General features: G+C 42.0%; 1 protein-coding gene across 1 annotated transcript in view; it reads left to right on the top strand.

The window, feature by feature from the left end:
* The window catches only part of LOC137422689 (inactive carboxypeptidase-like protein X2), a 145,254-nt gene that overhangs the window by 87,300 nt on the left and 33,453 nt on the right, over positions 1-24,501 (top strand). The window contains exons 9-10 of the mRNA XM_078772881.1: positions 2,404-2,600; positions 17,965-18,144. Of these exons, the coding sequence (XP_078629007.1) occupies positions 2,404-2,600; positions 17,965-18,144 (377 nt within the window). The remainder of the gene's footprint in view (positions 1-2,403; positions 2,601-17,964; positions 18,145-24,501) is intronic.

The following is a 24,501-nucleotide window of genomic DNA, read 5'->3' on the forward strand; positions in this document are numbered from 1 at the left end:
CTTAAACTGGTCTCCTTGCCCTAAAACATGCTGACTCCGTCCTCTAAACCCTGGTAAAACCTAAACTCACAAACTTGTCTCCCTGCTCTAAAACATGCAGTCTCCCTCCTCTCTACCCTGGTAAAACGTAAACTCCCAAACTTGTCTCCATGCTATAAAACATGCTGACTCCCTCCTCTAAACCCTGGTAAAACCTGAACTCACAAACTTGTCTCCATGCTCTAAAACGTGCTGACTCCCTCCTCTAAACCCTGGTAAAACCTGAACTCACAAACTTGTCTCCATGCTCTAAAACGTGCTGACTCCCTCCTCTATACCCTGGTAAAACCTGAACTCACAAACTGTCTCCCTGCTCTAAAACATGCAGTCTCCCTCCTCTCTACCCTGGTAAAACGTAAACTCACAAACTTGTCTCCATGCTATAAAACATGCTGACTCCCTCCTCTAAACCCTGGTAAAACCTAAACTCACAAACTTGTCTCCATGCTATAAAACATGCTGACTCCCTCCTCTAAACCCTGGTAAAACCTAAACTCACAAACTGGTCTCCATGCTATAAAACATGAGGTCTCCCTCCTCTAAACCCTGGTAAAACCGAGTTAGGTTTCAAGTTAGTTCAAGTTCAGTTAGGTTTCGAGTTTGCATGGTGTCAAGTTCAAAAAGGTGTGCGTCAGGGGTGCCAGCCCAGAGGGGAAAGCATTACTCTATCAAACTTCAGAAGCTCCATCACTTCATACGCTTCCTCCACCCATTATTTGGCCTCCAACCATTGTTGGGAGAGTGAAAGCAGCATGTCCAAGATAGAGTGACCTGGTCCGAATCTGAATTGATGATCTGAGATTAGGTCGTTGAAAAAAAAAAAAAAAAGAGGAGATTTCATCTCAACTATAATGATGGATTTCATTAACTTGCTGATGATTGTAAGTAAGCTCATATGTCTGTAGTTGAGGGGATCGGTTTTTGCACATTTTATGGAATGCTGTGACGTTGGCGGATTTCCAAGCATATGGAAGATTATCGAGGGCAATTTATAGTGTGCACAGAGCAGAGAGGGAGTGAAAGAGCGACAGAGCAGGATTTTAGGACCCGTGGGCTGATGCCGTCCGGTCCAGTTGCAGAATCGGAGTCGAGGGTTGCAGAAATGTATTCACCTTCTCAGGTGCAACATGTACATAATCCAGTAGCAGTTCGGTATGAAAGGGAATGATCGGTACTGAGGGGTTGGAAATCAGGGCCATCTCCCTGGACATGTACCCAGCTTTCAATACAGTCTGGCAAGCCCAACTTACTTTCTAAACTCTGCCTATAACATCCAAGGCCAACTCCACACATGGTTAACTGACTTCCTCCACTCTCGGAGTCAACATGTGGTACTCAACGGAATCCTTTCATCTCCTCTCCATGTCAAGGCTCTCCCCACGGCAATGTTCCCGGCCTCATTCTATTCCTAATTTACATCAGCGTTCTCTCTGACTCTATGGAAAATTATCTTTATTTATTTATTTGCTGAGGACCCCAAACTCTGCCGTGACATTCCTCATCCTTCGCGTAGGCAGCCTGCAGCGTCTTCCCTCTCTTCAGACTTTGACAAAGTCACAAGCTGATGAAACGCTTGGAATATGTCCTTCAATCCTGACAAATCTCACACTCTCACACCCCTCCCCTCCCCCCAGGTTTCCCACACCTCACACCCCTCCCCTCCCCACGCGGTCCACCAGCAACCCCATTCTGGTGGATGAACTCCCAAATCCAAAATCACCGATTCACCTCCACTCATTTGGTGCTCTTCTTTCCCACCTGTGCAATCAACATCCTCAGTCTCTTCAATCTCATCCTTCCCCGTAGGTCTTCAAGACAGCTGTTCACCACAATCGCAGACCATCCCCATCCACAATCATGATCCTTTATACCCCCGTTTATCCACGCCCACTCCTCAGAATTTCAATTTTTTTTTAATTCATGATCATTTGCTTCTGCATCCATCTTATCCACCGCCTTCATTCTCCCTTACCCCTCATCCTTACCCGCATCCCTTGTTGTTCATCTCCGCTGCTGTTGGCATCTCTTTCTGCTGTTCCTTATGTTCCGTTGTATCCTAATCCATTCTGTTTTCTTGCTCTTCCACGAGCCTTGATTATGTATGCAAAAAAAAAAAAAAAAATGAAGTGCTTTGCCAGCAGGAGGTGATGCATTGCGGAGCACGCCGTCCTGCCATAATGCTTGTACGTCAAGGAATGAAAATCGTAAACAAGAGTGAAATTTTTGAATTGAGGCAAAATTTACAATCTATACATTTTTCATTCGTAGTGATGACGTTCTTACCTCTGTCCTTGGTCCACATCAGCAGGGGTAGCCCCACAGGTGAGTGCAGTGCAACATTGAACTGTTTTCTTCTGCTCACAGGTGAGCCCGAGTTCAGGTACGTGGCCGGAATTCATGGAAATGAAGTCCTGGGAAGAGAAATGATCCTTCTCCTCATGCAGTTCCTATGCATTGAGTACAGGAAGGGCAACCCGCGGATCGTGCACCTGGTCCATGAAACCCGAATACATCTCCTGCCTTCCATCAACCCTGATGGCTACGAGATGGTGTATAAGCTGGTGGGTCCTCGCTACCTGCGTTTTTATCGAGTTAATCACCCATGACTCACGTGTAATTCAAAAATACTGAGGTTTATGTTTTATCAACACCTGGGATAGATCAAGGCTTATACTTATAGGTGTGGGCACTCCCCTCTTAGCTATCTATCCTGGGTTGGAATCCCGACTCAGCTGTAAACTGCCATCCTGGTGTTTAAAATTCCACGGTGTGGTTCATGAAACGGCGAGTTATCACCGGCGCTCTGAGCAAATTGCATATTCCTGCCCAAATCAGCAGATTATGAATAACTGGACCAAAACCATTCTCCGTAAGACTTCCCCAAGACGTGGGTATAATTGGAGCCATCAGAGTAGTATTCCTAGTATATCTGAGGTGGATACAGCCTTCTGGGCTACCATTAAACAACGTGCTTTCACAATTTTATATACTCTCCTTTCCTATTCCATATCCAGGCGCTGCATGACGTCACCGCTGGGCACCGAAGGGGGCCCGGCGATGACGCGCGAAGGGAGTACTCAGTTTTCACCCTGGTTGTTTGTTTGTTTTCTTTCTTGTTTGTCCGGGCGATATCTCAGCCATCCTTTGAGCTAGGAAGATGAAATTTGAACACGTGCTTTGGCAAAAAAGATTTTTTCTATTTTTTTGATTAATCAATTAATTGATTAATTACTTAATTATCATCACTTTATTAGGTACTTATTTATTTTCCTTCTCATCTGGATAATATCTGGGGTACCTTTTGAGCTCGAAAGCTGATACTTGGCCACAACAATGACCAAGTGATTTGGCTATAAAGAATATTTTTCATTTATTGATTAATCAATTAATTAATTATTGATTAATCAATTAATCGATTAATTATTCATTTAATTTTTTCAATTTGTTTATTATTTAATTAATTTTCAAAAAGTTACAGCTTCAGATGAAACACTGGTGGTTTGGGTATGCTATTACCCAAATGATTAAGATATGAATTATTTCGCGATTATTATTTAGTTATTTTAATTACAAAATTATTCAATCGATTATTGTACACCTCTATCTTCCAATACTGGCTCTATGTGCTGCACAGCGACATCGCCTGGCACTGGAGGATATGTTATTTATTTATTTGGCATGAGGGTGGTGTACTTTTAATGTATCTGTGCTTGTTTTTTGCTTCTTTTGAACTCCAAAATCATTTTTTTTAAACTTCACACTTGCTTCAAACCTGTGCTAGACTAGATGGATTTCTGGGAAATGTGAATGTTAGGTGCATTTTGGGGTAAAAGTTGGGAACCTCACTTTTTAACATAACTAGGGTATGCTGAATTCGATTAACCCGGGTCCCAAGCCGAATTTTGAGGGTTTTTTTTAAAGTTTTGAATAAACTGCTGAAGAACTTGGGCATTTGTGAACTCACAGAGGAGACAATCAAATCTGCAAAAGCGTTCGTCTGCAGAATATATAATGTGCACAGAACAACCTCTGTTGATTCAGCACGACATATTTTGTTCTCCAAGACTGGTAAACCAGAAGCAATGGCACCGACAAGTGATGCTCTTAATTTCCATTTGATGCGAGTACACTATCAAGCCATGGTATTGAGAAATGCTCATTGTGCCACACCTGACCTTCCTGCACCTGTGGAAATGGGATGGAAACGTGGTGATTCAGGACTAGAGCCTATTCTGATGTCACTGAGTCCAATCCCAGAAAGTTGCCTCGAGATGATTTGTTGTGCATGCCAGAAGCAATGCAAGACTCGACGCTGCAAATGTCGCTATTCAGAGTTGAGGTGCACATCAATGAATGCCTGTCAGCAACAGAGTGATGATCAGACCCGTTGTATGAATTTGATGTAGTTTGGCGAAACAACATGTGTGACATTCCTGAATGTTTGTGCTTCATGGCCATGCATACCTAATTTTAGAATAAATGGTTGTATGAAACATAGTTGAAACATATTCTTTGGCACACCTGAGCTCCTCACCACATACAAGGCTTTCATCCGCAGCTCAATGGAGTACTGCTCTCCCCTCTGGGCTGGTGCTCCTGCCTCACACATAGCTCGTCTTCACGCTGTTGAAACCAAAGCGTTCAGAATCATTGGAATCTCCCGCGATGAAGCTATCTCCGAGGGCCTTTCACGTACTCACCGCAGGCAGGTTGGTGGTCTTTCCGTCTTCTACAGACTCCTCTCTGGCCTTGCTCCCCCAGCTCTCTCTCCCCCTCGCACAAGATCTGCCTGCAACCCTCTTATGGTTAAACTGCCAAAATCAAGACTCTCTGCTCACCTTCACTCCTTCATTCCTCTTTTCTCCCGCCTCTGGAACAACTCCCTCACTCTCTTCAATCCCACTCCTCCCTCCAGGTCTTTAAAACAGCTGTTCACCACCATCTCTTATCTTCCCCCATCCAAAACCTTGATCTTTTCTACCCCCACTAATTTCACCCCAAATCCACTTTTTTGAAATACCAACATCTGTCCTGGAAGTCCTTGGTGTCCTTGTGTTTTATACCTTTCCCGCCTCCCCCCAAGCCCTCTCCCTCCCACACATCTCCCGATGTCCCTGCTCTTAAATGTTGCGTTTGTGTGCTTCCCCTTCTCTCCCCATCTTGTCTACCTCTCCCTTTTTTTATATATTTTGTTTGTCTGTTTGATTATTTTTTTTGTGATAAATGTTAACACTTTCACGATCCTCGATTCTGTATACAAAAAAGAAAGAAAAAAAAAAAGTCGTATTAAAACCATTTCCCAATTTATGGTGTCCAATTTGAATATCAGTTTGAATGTCTCTTTCAATATGTCACCAACCATAATATAGCCTAGACGGATTTATGGAAAAAGGCCATGCATAAGCTTCTTGGTGCATTTTGGGGTAAAAGTTGTAAAGTTAAAGTAAAAGAGCTGCATGTATAAACATGATATATAAATGCTTGTTCAAAGAAATTGTCCAAAAATGGCAATTTGGCCGCCATTTTGTTTATGCTAATTAGAAGGTCAAAAACTCAAAATTTGACTTGGGAACCGGGTTAATCGAATTCAGCATACACTGAATATGTTAAAAAGTGAGGTTCCCAACTTTTACCCTAAAATTCACCTAGAAGCTTATCCATGGCCTTTTTCCATAAATCCGTCTCGTCTATACTTGGGCTCTTCAATGCCATGGGGCAGACCAATTGGTAACCTCAGGTAAAAAGCTTTTCCATCTTTGTTGAGCAATACTTCATGTTCCTCGAGTACTGATTTGAGTTGCTGCCAAGACAGCAAGCACCAGTAAGGTAAAAAATATGACGTGTTACCACATGTATCACGTGTATCACGATACAAGGATCTTTGACACATGAGGAGGCCGTTTGGCCCATCGTGCCTACAGCGCTTATAAAAAAACCAGTGGAACTCACACTCCACAGGTGAACAATAAACGGATACAACCATTTGAAGATGGCCCTTTCCTGAAATAATTTCACGACATCAATTTATTTGTCATAACAATGGAAATATTTATGAAATGCGATTGTCGTTGTTGCTAATGCCTATTGAAAGTCCTTGAGTGACCCAGTCAAAGCCCAGACTTGAATCCCATTGAGAATCTGTGGAAAGTCTCAAAGATTGCTGATCACCGATGCTCCCCATCAAGCTTGACAAAGCTTGAGCAAATCTGCAAGAAAGAATGGGAGAAACTCCCCAAATCCAGATGGACCACGTGACATTCTGGTACCTAACACTAATAGGTCATTTGATTATGATTATGAAGGGAGTTAAATGTGAAGCTGACAACTTCTTATAGTCCAGGAGCCAGAATCTGCTCAAAATGGTTTCGTGCAACACCCACTACACGGTTGGTTTGTCACTTCCAGGTGATTGGGGAACATCTGTAGAACAAATCCAGCGCTGATGTACAGTTGAATTGTGGCAGCAACAATAAATGGCAGCCACTTTTCTATGAGGGGGGTGGTGTCCGAGGCGTAAATCTGAGATTTTGACGGATTTCATTTATTATCTTGCCAAAACGAAGTTTTTGCAAGATGTATTAGTCAGCTTGTATGTTTGTTTTTATCTTGCCAAAACGAAGTTTTTGCAAGATGTATTAGTCAGCTTGTATGTTTGTTTTTTTGTTTGTTTTTTTTTTTGTTTTTTTGTTTGTGGTTAATCATTTTTTTTCCACGTTTAGATCACTCTGTAGACCACAGTTATTATTGGAAACTCCTGTAACTTCGCATATCAGAGTCCTATAGAGATACCCTTCAGCACCCAAAATTTTGAAGGTCAAGGTCAAAGGTCAAGGTCACTTTGTGGTCAATCATGGAGGTCGACGAAACCCTTATTTTTTGAGTAACTTTGATCGGATCGTCTCCAAACTTCATGGGAATCTAGTATATGGTCCGGCGCTCAGCTGATTAGTTTTTGGTGGCGATCGGCCTTGACCTTCATGGTTAGCGCTGGAGGTCGAAAATTATTGACCCCAAGGTCAAATGTTGAAATCGTTATTTTTTGAGTAACTTTGATCGGATCGTCTCCAAACTTCATGGGAATCTAGTATATGGTCCGGCGCTCAGCTGATTAGTTTTTTGTGGCGATCGGCCTTGACCTTCATGGTTAGCGCTGGAGGTCGACCTTGACCTTTGACCTTGACCTTCAGATCACTCTGTAGACCACAGTTATTATTGGAAACTCCTGTAACTTCGCATATCAGAGTCCTATAGAGATACCCTTCAGCACACAAAATTTTGAAGGTCAAGGTCAAAGGTCAAGGTCACTTTGTGGTCAATCATGGAGGTCGACGAAACCCTTATTTTTTGAGTAACTTTGATCGGATCGTCTCCAAACTTCATGGGAATCTAGTATATGGTCCGGCGCTCAGCTGATTAGTTTTTGGTGGCGATCGGCCTTGACCTTCATGGTTAGCGCTGGAGGTCGAAAATTATTGACCCCAAGGTCAAATGTTGAAATCGTTATTTTTTGAGTAACTTTGATCGGATCGTCTCCAAACTTCATGGGAATCTAGTATATGGTCCGGCGCTCAGCTGATTAGTTTTTGGTGGCGATCGGCCTTGACCTTCATGGTTAGCGCTGGAGGTCGAAAATTATTGACCCCAAGGTCAAATTTTGAAATCGTAGGTACCATATCGAGTAATACCTCATATGAATGCCCTTGATGAGTGCTTCCCAGATCTGTAAACAGTTTGACGCTATGACGTCATTTGATGACGTCATGACGAAAAAACGGAATTTTCATGAAAAAATTATTTCCTCAGTTCTCATCAAAATCTTTCAATATCTCGTGGGCAGACATTCCTCAAAGAGTCGCTTCTAGTGGATAGCAGTTCTGTTCACCTCAGTGTGACCTGAAGCAAGTCACTCATGTTCACATTTTGGCAAGATACGGTTCACCCTGTGGGTGACATAGGTTTATTTTGTTTGTTTTTTTGTTTGTTATCTTGCCAAAACGAAGTTTTTGCAAGATGTATTAGTCAGCTTGTATGTTTGTTTTTTTGTTTGTTTTTTTTTTTGTTTTTTTGTTTGTGGTTAATCATTTTTTTTCCACGTTTAGATCACTCTGTAGACCACAGTTATTATTGGAAACTCCTGTAACTTCGCATATCAGAGTCCTATAGAGATACCCTTCAGCACCCAAAATTTTGAAGGTCAAGGTCAAAGGTCAAGGTCACTTTGTGGTCAATCATGGAGGTCGACGAAACCCTTATTTTTTGAGTAACTTTGATCGGATCGTCTCCAAACTTCATGGGAATCTAGTATATGGTCCGGCGCTCAGCTGATTAGTTTTTGGTGGCGATCGGCCTTGACCTTCATGGTTAGCGCTGGAGGTCGAAAATTATTGACCCCAAGGTCAAATGTTGAAATCGTTATTTTTTGAGTAACTTTGATCGGATCGTCTCCAAACTTCATGGGAATCTAGTATATGGTCCGGCGCTCAGCTGATTAGTTTTTTGTGGCGATCGGCCTTGACCTTCATGGTTAGCGCTGGAGGTCGACCTTGACCTTTGACCTTGACCTTCAGATCACTCTGTAGACCACAGTTATTATTGGAAACTCCTGTAACTTCGCATATCAGAGTCCTATAGAGATACCCTTCAGCACACAAAATTTTGAAGGTCAAGGTCAAAGGTCAAGGTCACTTTGTGGTCAATCATGGAGGTCGACGAAACCCTTATTTTTTGAGTAACTTTGATCGGATCGTCTCCAAACTTCATGGGAATCTAGTATATGGTCCGGCGCTCAGCTGATTAGTTTTTGGTGGCGATCGGCCTTGACCTTCATGGTTAGCGCTGGAGGTCGAAAATTATTGACCCCAAGGTCAAATGTTGAAATCGTAGGTACCATATCGAGTAATACCTCATATGAATGCCCTTGATGAGTGCTTCCCAGATCTGTAAACAGTTTGACGCTATGACGTCATTTGATGACGTCATGACGAAAAAACGGAATTTTCATGAAAAAATTATTTCCTCAGTTCTCATCAAAATCTTTCAATATCTCGTGGGCAGACATTCCTCAAAGAGTCGCTTCTAGTGGATAGCAGTTCTGTTCACCTCAGTGTGACCTGAAGCAAGTCACTCATGTTCACATTTTGGCAAGATACGGTTCACCCTGTGGGTGACATAGGTTTATTTTTTTGTTTTTTTGTTTGTGGTTAATCATTTTTTTTCACGTTTAGATCACTCTGTAGACCACAGTTATTATTGGAAACTCCTGTAACTTCGCATATCAGAGTCCTATAGAGATACCCTTCAGCACACAAAATTTTGAAGGTCAAGGTCAAAGGTCAAGGTCACTTTGCGGTCAATCATGGAGGTCAACGAAACCCTTATTTTTTGAGTAACTTTGATCTTATGATCTCCAAACTTGGTGGGTATATAGGGTGTGGTATGGCGCTCAGCTGATTAGTTTTTGGTGTCGATCGGCTTTGACCTTCAAGGTCATTTTGAAGGTCATTCAATTGGGTCAATCATGGAGGTCAACGAAACCCTTATTTTTTGAGTAACTTTGAACTTATGATCTCCAACCTTGGTGGGTATATAGGGTGTGGTATGGCGCTCAGCTGATTAGTTTTTGGTGTCGATCGGCCTTGACCTTCAAGGTCATTTTGAAGGTCATTCAATTTTGACCAAAAGGTAAAATTTTCAAGTTTCAGTTACCATATTTACCACAGTTATTATTGGAAACTCCTGTAACTTCGCATATCAGAGTCCTATAGAGATACCCTTCAGCACACAAAATTTTGAAGGTCAAGGTCAAAGGTCAAGGTCACTTTGCGGTCAATCATGGAGGTCAACGAAACCCTTATTTTTTGAGTAACTTTGATCTTATGATCTCCAAACTTGGTGGGTATATAGGGTGTGGTATGGCGCTCAGCTGATTAGTTTTTGGTGTCGATCGGCTTTGACCTTCAAGGTCATTTTGAAGGTCATTCAATTGGGTCAATCATGGAGGTCAACGAAACCCTTATTTTTTGAGTAACTTTGAACTTATGATCTCCAACCTTGGTGGGTATATAGGGTGTGGTATGGCGCTCAGCTGATTAGTTTTTGGTGTCGATCGGCCTTGACCTTCAAGGTCATTTTGAAGGTCATTCAATTTTGACCAAAAGGTAAAATTTTCAAGTTTCAGTTACCATATTTACCACAGTTATTATTGGAAACTCCAGTAACTTCGCATATCAGAGTCCTATAGAGATACCCTTCAGCACACAAAATTTTGAAGGTCAAGGTCAAAGGTCAAGGTCACTTTGCGGTCAATCATGGAGGTCAACGAAACCCTTATTTTTTGAGTAACTTTGATCGGATCGTCTCCAAACTTCATGGGAATCTAGTATATGGTCCGGCGCTCAGCTGATTAGTTTTTGGTGGCGATCGGCCTTGACCTTCATGGTTAGCGCTGGAGGTCGAAAATTATTGACCCCAAGGTCAAATTACGAAACCCTTATTTTTTGAGTAACTTTGATCTTATGATCTCCAAACTTGGTGGGTATATAGGGTGTGGTATGGCGCTCAGTTGATTAGTTTTTGGTGTCGATCGGCCTTGACGTTCAAGGTCATTTTGAAGGTCATTCAATTTTGACCAAAAGGTAAAATTTTCAAGTTTCAGTTACCATATCGAGTAGTACCTCAAATTGAAGCCCTTGTTGAGTGCTTTCCAAACATATAACTAGTTTGACAATGTGACGTCATTTGACGGCGTTATGACGAAAAAACTGCACTTTTCATGTATATTGTATTGCTTTAGTTCGCATTGTTTAGGTCACTCTGTAGAGCACAGTTCCCTTTGGAAACTCTTGTAAGTTCGCATATCAGAGTCTTTTAGAGATACCCTTTAGCACACAAAATTATGAAGGTCAAGGTCAAAGGTCAAGGTCACTTTGCGGCCAATCATGGAGGTCGACGAAACACTAATTTTTTGAGTAACTTTGATCGGATCGTCTCCAAACTTCATGGGAATCTAGTATATGGTCCGGCGCTCAGCTGATTAGTTTTTGGTGGCGATCGGCCTTGACCTTCATGGTTAGCGCTGGAGGTCGAAAATTATTGACCCCAAGGTCAAATTTTGAAATCGTAGGTACCATATCGAGTAATACCTCATATGAATGCCCTTGATGAGTGCTTCCCAGATCTGTAAACAGTTTGACGCTATGACGTCATTTGATGACGTCATGACGAAAAAACGGAATTTTCATGAAAAAATTATTTCCTCAGTTCTCATCAAAATCTTTCAATATTTCATGTGCGTTGGTCATGAAGACATACTATTCACCATACGAAATTATTAAGGTCAAGGTCAAATGGCAAGATACGGTTCACCCTGTGGGTGACATATGTTCATTTGTTTGTTTGTTATCTTGCCAAAACGAAGTTTTTGCAAGATGTATTAGTCAGCTTGTATGTTTGTTTTTTTGTTTGTTTTTTTTTTTGTTTTTTTGTTTGTGGTTAATCATTTTTTTTCCACGTTTAGATCACTCTGTAGACCACAGTTATTATTGGAAACTCCTGTAACTTCGCATATCAGAGTCCTATAGAGATACCCTTCAGCACCCAAAATTTTGAAGGTCAAGGTCAAAGGTCAAGGTCACTTTGTGGTCAATCATGGAGGTCGACGAAACCCTTATTTTTTGAGTAACTTTGATCGGATCGTCTCCAAACTTCATGGGAATCTAGTATATGGTCCGGCGCTCAGCTGATTAGTTTTTGGTGGCGATCGGCCTTGACCTTCATGGTTAGCGCTGGAGGTCGAAAATTATTGACCCCAAGGTCAAATGTTGAAATCGTTATTTTTTGAGTAACTTTGATCGGATCGTCTCCAAACTTCATGGGAATCTAGTATATGGTCCGGCGCTCAGCTGATTAGTTTTTTGTGGCGATCGGCCTTGACCTTCATGGTTAGCGCTGGAGGTCGACCTTGACCTTTGACCTTGACCTTCAGATCACTCTGTAGACCACAGTTATTATTGGAAACTCCTGTAACTTCGCATATCAGAGTCCTATAGAGATACCCTTCAGCACACAAAATTTTGAAGGTCAAGGTCAAAGGTCAAGGTCACTTTGTGGTCAATCATGGAGGTCGACGAAACCCTTATTTTTTGAGTAACTTTGATCGGATCGTCTCCAAACTTCATGGGAATCTAGTATATGGTCCGGCGCTCAGCTGATTAGTTTTTGGTGGCGATCGGCCTTGACCTTCATGGTTAGCGCTGGAGGTCGAAAATTATTGACCCCAAGGTCAAATGTTGAAATCGTTATTTTTTGAGTAACTTTGATCGGATCGTCTCCAAACTTCATGGGAATCTAGTATATGGTCCGGCGCTCAGCTGATTAGTTTTTGGTGGCGATCGGCCTTGACCTTCATGGTTAGCGCTGGAGGTCGAAAATTATTGACCCCAAGGTCAAATTTTGAAATCGTAGGTACCATATCGAGTAATACCTCATATGAATGCCCTTGATGAGTGCTTCCCAGATCTGTAAACAGTTTGACGCTATGACGTCATTTGATGACGTCATGACGAAAAAACGGAATTTTCATGAAAAAATTATTTCCTCAGTTCTCATCAAAATCTTTCAATATCTCGTGGGCAGACATTCCTCAAAGAGTCGCTTCTAGTGGATAGCAGTTCTGTTCACCTCAGTGTGACCTGAAGCAAGTCACTCATGTTCACATTTTGGCAAGATACGGTTCACCCTGTGGGTGACATAGGTTTATTATCTTGCCAAAACGAAGTTTTTGCTAGATGTATTAGTCAGCTTGTATGTTTGTTTTTTTGTTTGTTTTTTTTTTTGTTTTTTTGTTTGTGGTTAATCATTTTTTTTCCACGTTTAGATCACTCTGTAGACCACAGTTATTATTGGAAACTCCTGTAACTTCGCATATCAGAGTCCTATAGAGATACCCTTCAGCACCCAAAATTTTGAAGGTCAAGGTCAAAGGTCAAGGTCACTTTGTGGTCAATCATGGAGGTCGACGAAACCCTTATTTTTTGAGTAACTTTGATCGGATCGTCTCCAAACTTCATGGGAATCTAGTATATGGTCCGGCGCTCAGCTGATTAGTTTTTGGTGGCGATCGGCCTTGACCTTCATGGTTAGCGCTGGAGGTCGAAAATTATTGACCCCAAGGTCAAATGTTGAAATCGTTATTTTTTGAGTAACTTTGATCGGATCGTCTCCAAACTTCATGGGAATCTAGTATATGGTCCGGCGCTCAGCTGATTAGTTTTTTGTGGCGATCGGCCTTGACCTTCATGGTTAGCGCTGGAGGTCGACCTTGACCTTTGACCTTGACCTTCAGATCACTCTGTAGACCACAGTTATTATTGGAAACTCCTGTAACTTCGCATATCAGAGTCCTATAGAGATACCCTTCAGCACACAAAATTTTGAAGGTCAAGGTCAAAGGTCAAGGTCACTTTGTGGTCAATCATGGAGGTCGACGAAACCCTTATTTTTTGAGTAACTTTGATCGGATCGTCTCCAAACTTCATGGGAATCTAGTATATGGTCCGGCGCTCAGCTGATTAGTTTTTGGTGGCGATCGGCCTTGACCTTCATGGTTAGCGCTGGAGGTCGAAAATTATTGACCCCAAGGTCAAATGTTGAAATCGTTATTTTTTGAGTAACTTTGATCGGATCGTCTCCAAACTTCATGGGAATCTAGTATATGGTCCGGCGCTCAGCTGATTAGTTTTTGGTGGCGATCGGCCTTGACCTTCATGGTTAGCGCTGGAGGTCGAAAATTATTGACCCCAAGGTCAAATTTTGAAATCGTAGGTACCATATCGAGTAATACCTCATATGAATGCCCTTGATGAGTGCTTCCCAGATCTGTAAACAGTTTGACGCTATGACGTCATTTGATGACGTCATGACGAAAAAACGGAATTTTCATGAAAAAATTATTTCCTCAGTTCTCATCAAAATCTTTCAATATCTCGTGGGCAGACATTCCTCAAAGAGTCGCTTCTAGTGGATAGCAGTTCTGTTCACCTCAGTGTGACCTGAAGCAAGTCACTCATGTTCACATTTTGGCAAGATACGGTTCACCCTGTGGGTGACATAGGTTTATTTGTTTGTTTGTTTTTTTGTTTTTTTGTTTGTGGTTAATCATTTTTTTTCACGTTTAGATCACTCTGTAGACCACAGTTATTATTGGAAACTCCTGTAACTTCGCATATCAGAGTCCTATAGAGATACCCTTCAGCACACAAAATTTTGAAGGTCAAGGTCAAAGGTCAAGGTCACTTTGTGGTCAATCATGGAGGTCGACGAAACCCTTATTTTTTGAGTAACTTTGATCGGATTGTCTCCAAACTTCATGGGAATCTAGTATATGGTCCGGCGCTCAGCTGATTAGTTTTTGGTGGCGATCGGCCTTGACCTTCATGGTTAGCGCTGGAGGTCGAAAATTATTGACCCCAAGGTCAAATGTTGAAACCCTTATTTTTTGAGTAACTTTGATCGGATCGTCTCCAAACTTCATGGGAATCTAGTATATGGTCCGGCGCTCAGCTGATTAGTTTTTGGTGGCGATCGGCCTTGACCTTCATGGTTAGCGCTGGAGGTCGAAAATTATTGACCCCAAGGTCAAATGTTGAAATCGTAGGTACCATATCTTCGCATATCTTCGCATGTAACTTCGCATATCAGAGTCCTATAGAGATACCCTTCAGCACACAAAATTTTGAAGGTCAAGGTCAAAGGTCAAGGTCACTTTGTGGTCAATCATGGAGGTCGACGAAACCCTTATTTTTTGAGTAACTTTGATCGGATCGTCTCCAAACTTCATGGGAATCTAGTATATGGTCCGGCGCTCAGCTGATTAGTTTTTGGTGGCGATCGGCCTTGACCTTCATGGTTAGCGCTGGAGGTCGAAAATTATTGACCCCAAGGTCAAATTTTGAAATCGTAGGTACCATATCTTCGCATATCTTCGCATGTAACTTCGCATATCAGAGTCCTATAGAGATACCCTTCAGCACACAAAATTTTGAAGGTCAAGGTCAAAGGTCAAGGTCACTTTGTGGTCAATCATGGAGGTCGACGAAACCCTTATTTTTTGAGTAACTTTGATCGGATCGTCTCCAAACTTCATGGGAATCTAGTATATGGTCCGGCGCTCAGCTGATTAGTTTTTGGTGGCGATCGGCCTTGACCTTCATGGTTAGCGCTGGAGGTCGAAAATTATTGACCCCAAGGTCAAATTTTGAAATCGTAGGTACCATATCGAGTAATACCTCATATGAATGCCCTTGATGAGTGCTTCCCAGATCTGTAAACAGTTTGACGCTATGACGTCATTTGATGACGTCATGACGAAAAAACGGAATTTTCATGAAAAAATTATTTCCTCAGTTCTCATCAAAATCTTTCAATATTTCATGTGCGTTGGTCATGAAGACATACTATTCACCATACGAAATTATTAAGGTCAAGGTCAAATGGCAAGATACGGTTCACCCTGTGGGTGACATATGTTCATTTGTTTGTTTGTTTGTTTGTTTGTTTTTTTGTTTTTTTGTTTGTGGTTAATCATTTTTTTTTCACGTTTAGATCACTCTGTAGACCACAGTTATTATTGGAAACTCCTGTAACTTCGCATATCAGAGTCCTATAGAGATACCCTTCAGCACACAAAATTTTGAAGGTCAAGGTCAAAGGTCAAGGTCACTTTGCGGTCAATCATGGAGGTCAACGAAACCCTTATTTTTTGAGTAACTTTGATCGGAACGTCTCCAAACTTGGTGGGTATCTAGTATATGGTCCGGCGCTCAGCTGATTAGTTTTTGTGGCGATCGGCCTTGACCTTCATGGTTAGCGCTGGAGGTCGAAAATTATTGACCCCAAGGTCAAATTTTGAAATCGTAGGTACCATATCGAGTAATACCTCATATGAATGCCCTTGATGAGTGCTTCCCAGATCTGTAAACAGTTTGACGCTATGACGTCATTTGATGACGTCATGACGAAAAAACGGAATTTTCACATTTTGGCAAGATACGGTTCACCCTGTGGGTGACATATGTTCATTTAATTTTTCTCTTAGCCCTGACAGGCAAGATACATCCAATTTTGTTGTGAAAGTTTCATTCATGAGTATGAGACATCTATATGGGTATGTTATAAAATAGTTTTATATTTCGCATGTCATAGCTGTTCATATAGGCTAGGGTGGGGCTAGGGTGCCGGCTTAGGATCCCAGGATCCTGGGTTCGAATCCCGGTCGATCGCTGAATTAACGCCAGGGGGGTTGACTCAGCCTGTCATCCTTCCGAGGTCGGCTAATTGAGTACCAGTTCACTGGTAATTCCCTGTTTGTCGCTAAAGGTGGCAAAACGGGTTGGCGTCAGGAAGGGCATCCTGCTGTAAAACATTGCTTCAAAAAGGGGACCAAAAAACAACAACAACCACGGTTCCCGAAAAAGGCCAACCCCAGCTTGCGGGGAAAAATGGCCTCTAAAGGTGGTATAGCTGTTCATATAATTATGCAAAAATAATATCGCCTAATTCGAGGAATTCCCGAAATTTCCAAATATTTTGCTATCAAAACATTTTACACAGTTGTCTATGTGTTGAAATAGTATTGATGTGATGAACAGTTCAGGCAGCAGGTGACACGGCGGACGAAATCAGATATTGGATGTTCTGCCAGAAAAGGCAGAAGAGTGAATGCCTACCACCAACATCTGACAGTATTAGGCAACACATTTATCGAGCTATCAGTCATTCATCCGGAAGAAGTCATTGCTCCCCAACCAAACACTACCAAAGCCAGATGGTAATGGATGGAACATCGAAGATGGAACTCTCCAGTCCACCCTCATGACCAAAGACCCTGCTCCAGTTGGACTAGTTGAGCTGACCGCGTGCAAGTGTAGAGTGTCTGCATGTCAACGCAGCCACGTATGTGTCTGCAAGAACAATAACATGCCATGCACAGAAGCCGGCACTTGCATGGGAGGTGAACAATGCAAAAACACAAACAAAGAACCTACCACAAGCGACTCAGAAGATGATGATGAGGAAGATTAATGATGACATTTTCGTGATTTTATACCACTTAGAGGATGATTCAGTAGCAAAATATGTGTTTATTTTAATAACACAACAAATAACAGTTATATGTTAACACTGTAATGTTCAGTGAATGATTATGGTTATGATACGCAGCCAGATTTGACCTGGTGAGATATTTTTGCTGAGATTACTTGTGGACTTTTGGTCATAACAGGAGTGGGGTTGATGATTTAGGGGAAATGAAATCTATATTTTTCTGATTTTACTTAAGGATTGTCCAATTTTGTTTCTTGAAAAGATCATAAAGATATATCATATTACAACCATAACCGCATTTGAACAACATAAAGATGATATTGCATAATTACAGTCGAAAAGCAAAAACTACATATTTCAGGGATTTTGTGTGTTTTGGTGTGTTTTGGGTATAATACAAGGTATAATAATAATTTTTTTTAATCATACTTGAACAGCATAACGAAAATCCCCTCATACTTCCCACTATCCTTTTAATTATAATGTTGAAGAATCCCTATTGGAAGAGCTGAAAAAACAAAAATACAAAAAAAAATCGTCAATTTCGAGCTTTACGCTACCCCTTAATAGAAAAGTGGCTGCCATTTATTGTTGCTGCCACAATTTAACTGTACATCAGGGCTGGATTTGTTCTACAGATGTATCCCAAGCACCTTGAAATGACAAACCAACTGTGTAGTGGGTGTTGCACGAAACCCATTTTCTAGGCCTCGCTTGAAAACTGGCTCCTGGACTATTACAGGTATTCCAATTTGGTTTACAATTATGGAAAATGAACAAACCAATTCTCAAGCAAAATTATTTCCCATTTGAAATCAACTGCAGGGTTCCGAACTTGCCGGCTGGACATATGGAAGACGGACGCTGAGTGGGATCGATCTGGAAAATAAATTCCCAGATCTGAACTCCATCCTTTGGGCAGCCGAACACCTGGCCGCAGGACGCCATGCGGTGCAGAATCATCACGTACCACTTCCACAGTGGTACACTACAACAAACACCACGGTGCGGTTCAGCCCGGGTTTTGGGGGGGGAATGGATCTGGTGGAAACAAATGTGGTTTGGCAGGAAAATGATGAAGTATTTAAAGTCTGCAAGCAATAGTAAAATAATAAAGTAGATGACACTTGATGATTGATGCTAAAAAGAGAGATGACACATGATTCTTGATGCTAAAAAGAGAGATGATGCTTGATCCTAAAAAGAGAGATGACACTTGATGCTAAAAACAGAGATGACACCTGGTGATTTATGATAAAAAGAGAGATGATGCTTGATGCCAAAAAGAGAGATGACGCTTGATCCTAAAAAGAGAGATGACACTTGATGCTTGATGCCAAAAAGAGAGATGATGCTTGATGCTTGATGCTAAAAAGAGAGATGATGCTTGATGCCAAAAAGAGAGATGATGCTTGATCCTAAAAAGAGAGATGACACTTGATGCTTGATGCTAAAAAGAGAGATGACACTAGATGCTTGATGCTAAAAAGTGAGATGATGCTTGATGCTAAAAAGAGAGATGACACTTGATGCTTGATGCTAAAAAGAGAGATGATGCTTGATGCAAAAAAGAGAGATGATGCTAGATCCTAAAAAGAGAGATGACACTTGATGCTTGATGCTAAAAAGAGAGATGACACTTGATGCTTGATGCTAAAAAGTGAGATGATGCTTGATGCTAAAAAGAGAGATGACACTTGATGCTTGATGCTAAAAAGAGAGATGACACTTGATGCTTGATGCTAAAAAGAGAGATGATGCTTGATCCTAAAAAGAGAGATGACACTTGATGTTTGATGCTAAAAAGAGAGATGACACTTGATGCTTGATGCTAAAAAGAGAGATGACACTTGATGCTTGATGCCAAAAAGAGAGATGATGCTTGATCCTAAAAAGAGAGATGACACTTGATGCTTGATGCTAAAAAGAGAGATGATGCTTGATCCTAAAAAGAGAGATGACACTTGATGCTTGATGCCAAAAAGAGAGATGATGCTTGATGCTAAAAAGAGAGATGACACTTGATGCTTGATGCCAAAAAGAGAGATGATGCTTGATCCTAAAAAGAGAGATGACACTTGATGCTTGATGCTAAAAAGAGAGATGACACTAGATGCTTGATGCTAAAAAGAGAGATGACACTTGATGCTAAAAACAGAGATGACACCTGGTGATTTATGATAAAAAGAGAGATGATGCTTGATGCCAAAAAGAGAGATGACGCTTGATCCTAAAAAGAGAGATGACACTTGATGCTTGATGCCAAAAAGAGAGATGATGCTTGATGCTTGATGCTAAAAAGAGAGATGATGCTTGATGCCAAAAAGAGAGATGATGCTTGATCCTAAAAAGAGAGATGACACTTGATGCTTGATGCTAAAAAGAGAGATGACACTAGATGCTTGATGCTAAAAAGTGAGATGATGCTTGATGCTAAAAAGAGAGATGACACTTGATGCTTGATGCTAAAAAGAGAGATGATGCTTGATGCAAAAAAGAGAGATGATGCTAGATCCTAAAAAGAGAGATGACACTTGATGCTTGATGCTAAAAAGAGAGATGACACTTGATGCTTGATGCTAAAAAGTGAGATGATGCTTGATGCTAAAAAGAGAGATGACACTTGATGCTTGATGCTAAAAAGAGAGATGACACTTGATGCTTGATGCTAAAAAGAGAGATGATGCTTGATCCTAAAAAGAGAGATGACACTTGATGTTTGATGCTAAAAAGAGAGATGACACTTGATGCTTGATGCTAAAAAGAGAGATGACACTTGATGCTTGATGCCAAAAAGAGAGATGATGCTTGATCCTAAAAAGAGAGATGACACTTGATGCTTGATGCTAAAAAGAGAGATGATGCTTGATCCTAAAAAGAGAGATGACACTTGATGCTTGATGCCAAAAAGAGAGATGATGCTTGATGCTAAAAAGAGAGATGACACTTGATGCTTGATGCCAAAAAGAGAGATGATGCTTGATCCTAAAAAGAGAGATGACACTTGATGCTTGATGCTAAAAAGAGAGATGACACTAGATGCTTGATGCTAAAAAGAGAGATGACACTTGATGCTTGATGCTAAAAAGAGAGATGACACTAGATGCTTGATGCTAAAAAGTGAGATGATGCTTGATGCTAAAAAGAGAGATGACACTTGATGCTTGATGCTAAAAAGAGAGATGACACTAGATGCTTGATGCTAAAAAGTGAGATGATGCTTGATCCTAAAAAGAGAGATGACACTTGATGCTTGATGCTAAAAAGAGAGATGACACAAGATGCTTGATGCTAAAAAGTGAGATGATGCTTGATGCTAAAAAGAGAGATGACACTTGATGCTTGATGCTAAAAAGAGAGATGGCACTTGGTGATTGATGCTAAAAAGAGAGATGGCACTTGGTGATTGATGCTAAAAAGAGAGATGACACTTGATGCTTGATGCTAAAAAGTAAGATGATGCTTGATCCTAAAAAGAGAGATGATGCTTGATCCTAAAAAGAGAGATGATGCTTGATCCTAAAAAGAGAGATGACACTTGATGCTTGATGCTAACAAGAGAGATTACACTTGGTGATTGATGCTAAAAGAGAGATGACACTTGGTGATTGATGCTAAAAAGAGAGATTACACTTGATGCTTGATGCTAAAAAGTAAGATGATGCTTGATCCTAAAAAGAGAGATGATGCTTGATCCTAAAAAGAGAGATGATGCTTGATCCTAAAAAGAGAGATGACACTTGATGCTTGATGCTAAAAGAGAGATGACACTTGGTGATTGATGCTAAAAAGAGAGATTACACTTGATGCTTGATGCTAAAAAGAGAGATGACACTTGATGCTTGATGCTAAAAGAGAGATGACACTTGGTGATTGATGCTAAAAAGAGAGATTACACTTGATGCTTGATCCTAAAAAGAGAGATGATGCTTGATCATAAAAAGAGAGATGACACTTGATGCTTGATGCTAACAAGAGAGATTACACTTGATGCTTGATGCTAAAAAGAGAGATGACACTTGATGCTTGATGCTAAAAAGAGAGATGACACTTGATGCTTGATGCTAAAAAGAGAGATGACACTTGATGATTGATGCTAAAAAGAGAGATGACACTTGATGATTGATGCTAAAAAGAGAGATGATGCTTGATGCTAAAAATAGACATGACACGATGATTGATGCTAAAAAGAGAGATGACACTTGATGCTTGATGTTAAAAAGAGAGATGATGCTTGATGCTAAAAAGAGAGATGACACTTGATGCTTGATGCGAAAAAGAGAGATGACACTTGATGCTTGATGCTAAAAAGAGAGATGACACTTGATGCTTGATGCTAAAAAGAGAGATGACACTTGATGCTTGATGCTAAAAAGAGAGATCACACTTGATGCTAAAAAGAGAGATCACACTTGATGCTAAAAAGAGAGATCACACTTGATGCTAAAAAGAGAGATCACACTTGATGCTAAAAAGAGAGATCACACTTGATGATTGATGCTAGTCAGTAAGTGATGTGATGGGACACGATTTGTGCCTTGCTCCTTCGTCAAGTTTTGGGGTTCGATTTATTTGTGTGTATATATTATATATATATATATATATATATATATATATATATATATATATATATATATATATATACGTATAGTTATGTCGGTATGGTAGAGCAATATCTAGAGTAAGGTAGATCTGAAGAGGTAACATGCTTCGTCTGTCGCGATAGGGAATCTACCTATAATAAGTTCCATGTGTAGTCCGGTTTGTCGGGTAAGAGTATACCTGTGAACATACCAGGATGTTCGGTGTTAGATAGTGTAGGGATTAAGTTAACCTTTGTGTGTCATACCTGGTAATCAAACCTTTGTCCCTTCTTGCAATGCACTCATTTAAACGCTTAGATAGGTCCCGAGCGCACACAGTAATTAAATTCCCTTCCCTGACAATGACTTTGGAAGAAAACGGACAGGAAACCAGGCCAAGACAGCCATCATCATTGCTGATGATGGCTGCCGCCAGTTGCATCACAAACTTGTATAGCAACATGCCCAGGAGGCCTGTGATTGGTCAGCGCGGTAGGTGCGAACCTCCAGCCAACCCGTGCGGGAGGCGCGAAGACGCAACTAAGAAGGAGGTTGTTCATTGGAGGGAAGTTGCTGGAAGGTTCGGTGGAAGGCGCTGGTTGGTTGCGCGCCAAGGCTGACGTCACCGCCCAGGTGATAAAAGTGCGCTGCACGACAGTCGACATTTCAGGAGCTCTAACCCTTGTGCTCTCTGGCTGTCTCGACGTGTTTGAAGCTCTTGCGCTTCTTATTGGTCTTGAGAGGTCCTGGTGGTCGTTGGCTCGCCATCTGTGTGGTGCTTGGAGCGGTGCTCTGTGCTTGTGCTTAGAGTGGTGCACGGACCTCGTGGGCGGTCGACGAGGAGCCTGGAGTGGGTGTTGGCTCGGGCCTTCGCAGTGCTGTGGTGCTGGAGCGAGGGACCTCGTGGTGTGCAGCGGAGCTTGGAGCCGCATAGGGACAAGACAACGGGCAGATAAGACCGCACACCACTTCACACCATAACAAACGTTTTCTTTTCCATAATTCGTATTCCCTCGTCTCATATCCGAAATCTGTGTGTGGGGACGTCCCGATTATGATATTTATTACCGGCGCATGCTTTTCCTGTCCCACCATCCTTGCGAATAAACCCTTATATTATTTTCTTTATATATATCTGAACGCAGTTTCCGTGTGATTGATTTAATAGGTAAGACTGTGGGGCTCTTGCGCCGCCTCCCTCCATCCCGCGCACTTTGGTGTAGCTTTTTGTTTCCGGAGTCCGCCATTGAGTTTTCGCCTCAAGAGCTAAGGCCTTCGCAATCGGCTTCCGTGACTGTCTGATTTTAATCAAAGGCGGCCACACGACAATATATATATATATATATATATATATATATATATATATATATATATATATATATATATATATATATATATATATATATATATATACTAGCAGAAGTACCCGGCATTGCCAGGCAGGGGAGGGGAGTGGAGGGGGAAGGGGACGGGAGGGGAATGGGGGGGCGGGGAGGAGGGGGGGAGGGGAGGAGGAGGGGGAGGGGAGAAGAGTGGGGGAGGGGAGAAGAGGGGGGGAGGGGAGAAGAGGGGGGGAGGGGAGAAGAGGGGGGGAGGGGAGAATAGGGGGGGGGAGGAGCGAAGATGGGGGGAGGGGTAGGGGGAGGGGAGGAGAAGGGGGGAGGGGAGGAGAAGGGGAGAGGGGAGGAGAGGGGGAGGGGGAGGGGGGATGGGGGGAGTGGGAGGGTGGAGGGGGTGGGAGGGGGTGGGAGGGGGATGGGGAGGAGAGGGGGAGGGGGGAGGGGGGAGGGGAGGAGATGGGGGAGGGGGAGGGATGGGAGAGGAGAGGGGTGGGAGGGGGATGGGGAGGGGGGGAGGGAGGGAGGGGGCGAGGGGGAGGTGGAGGGGGGAGGGGAGGGGGGAGGGGAGGGGGAGGGCACGCAAATCGTCGAATCAGCGCGCTGCTCTGCCACCGATTCAGATTCCGTGTATAATATTCCTCGCTGAAAAGAAATATGGATCTAAAGATGAAAGAAAAAAAAAACCTATGTGGTGTGAATGGCAATGTTCCTCGCTGAAATGTGAAAAAACGCAATCATGCGGCAAGGAACATCACGTGATCGCTCTGAGCGATCGATTGCCACTCTGCGTCCTGTCGTGGGCGTGGCCAACGTGGCCTCATGCTCCCAGGTGATTGGCTAACTCGAGCTCGAGAGAGCCATAATGCGCTACGTTATGGCAAAAAATATGGATCTAAAGATGAAAGAAAAAAAATCTATGTGGTGTGAATGGCAATGTTCCTCGCTGAAATGTGAAAAAACGCAATCGCTTTTCGCTCTGAAATACATGCGAACGCATAACTGAGTTAATGGCGGAAAGGAACATCACGTGATCGCTCTGAGCGAATCAGCGCGCTGCTCTGCCATTCCGGTCATAATATTCCTCGCTGAAATGAGCTGAAGTAAAAAATATGGTAAAAAAATATTATGAAATAAATTTTTAGGTCGGCCATGTTCTTCCCAGGCTCAATGGCCATGTTTGTGCCAAATATCAAGTATGTGAGCCTCTCCGTTTAGGAGTCTATCGGTAACATTACACACACACACACACACACACACACACACACACACACACACACACACACACACAAACTGTGTTTTATATATATAGATATATTGTTGAGGATTTGGGAACTGTGTGTGTAATTTGCTGTAAAATATACCCTTTTGTGTGCTGTAAATATTCCTTGTAAATACCTTCAATTGTAAAGGTCAAAGGTCGTCCTTATTTAAGCCATCGC

This window comes from Myxine glutinosa, chromosome 2 (genome assembly GCF_964187855.1).
Source record: "Myxine glutinosa chromosome 2, kmMyxGlut1.1, whole genome shotgun sequence".
In the NCBI taxonomy this organism is placed as follows: Eukaryota; Metazoa; Chordata; class Myxini; order Myxiniformes; family Myxinidae; genus Myxine; species Myxine glutinosa.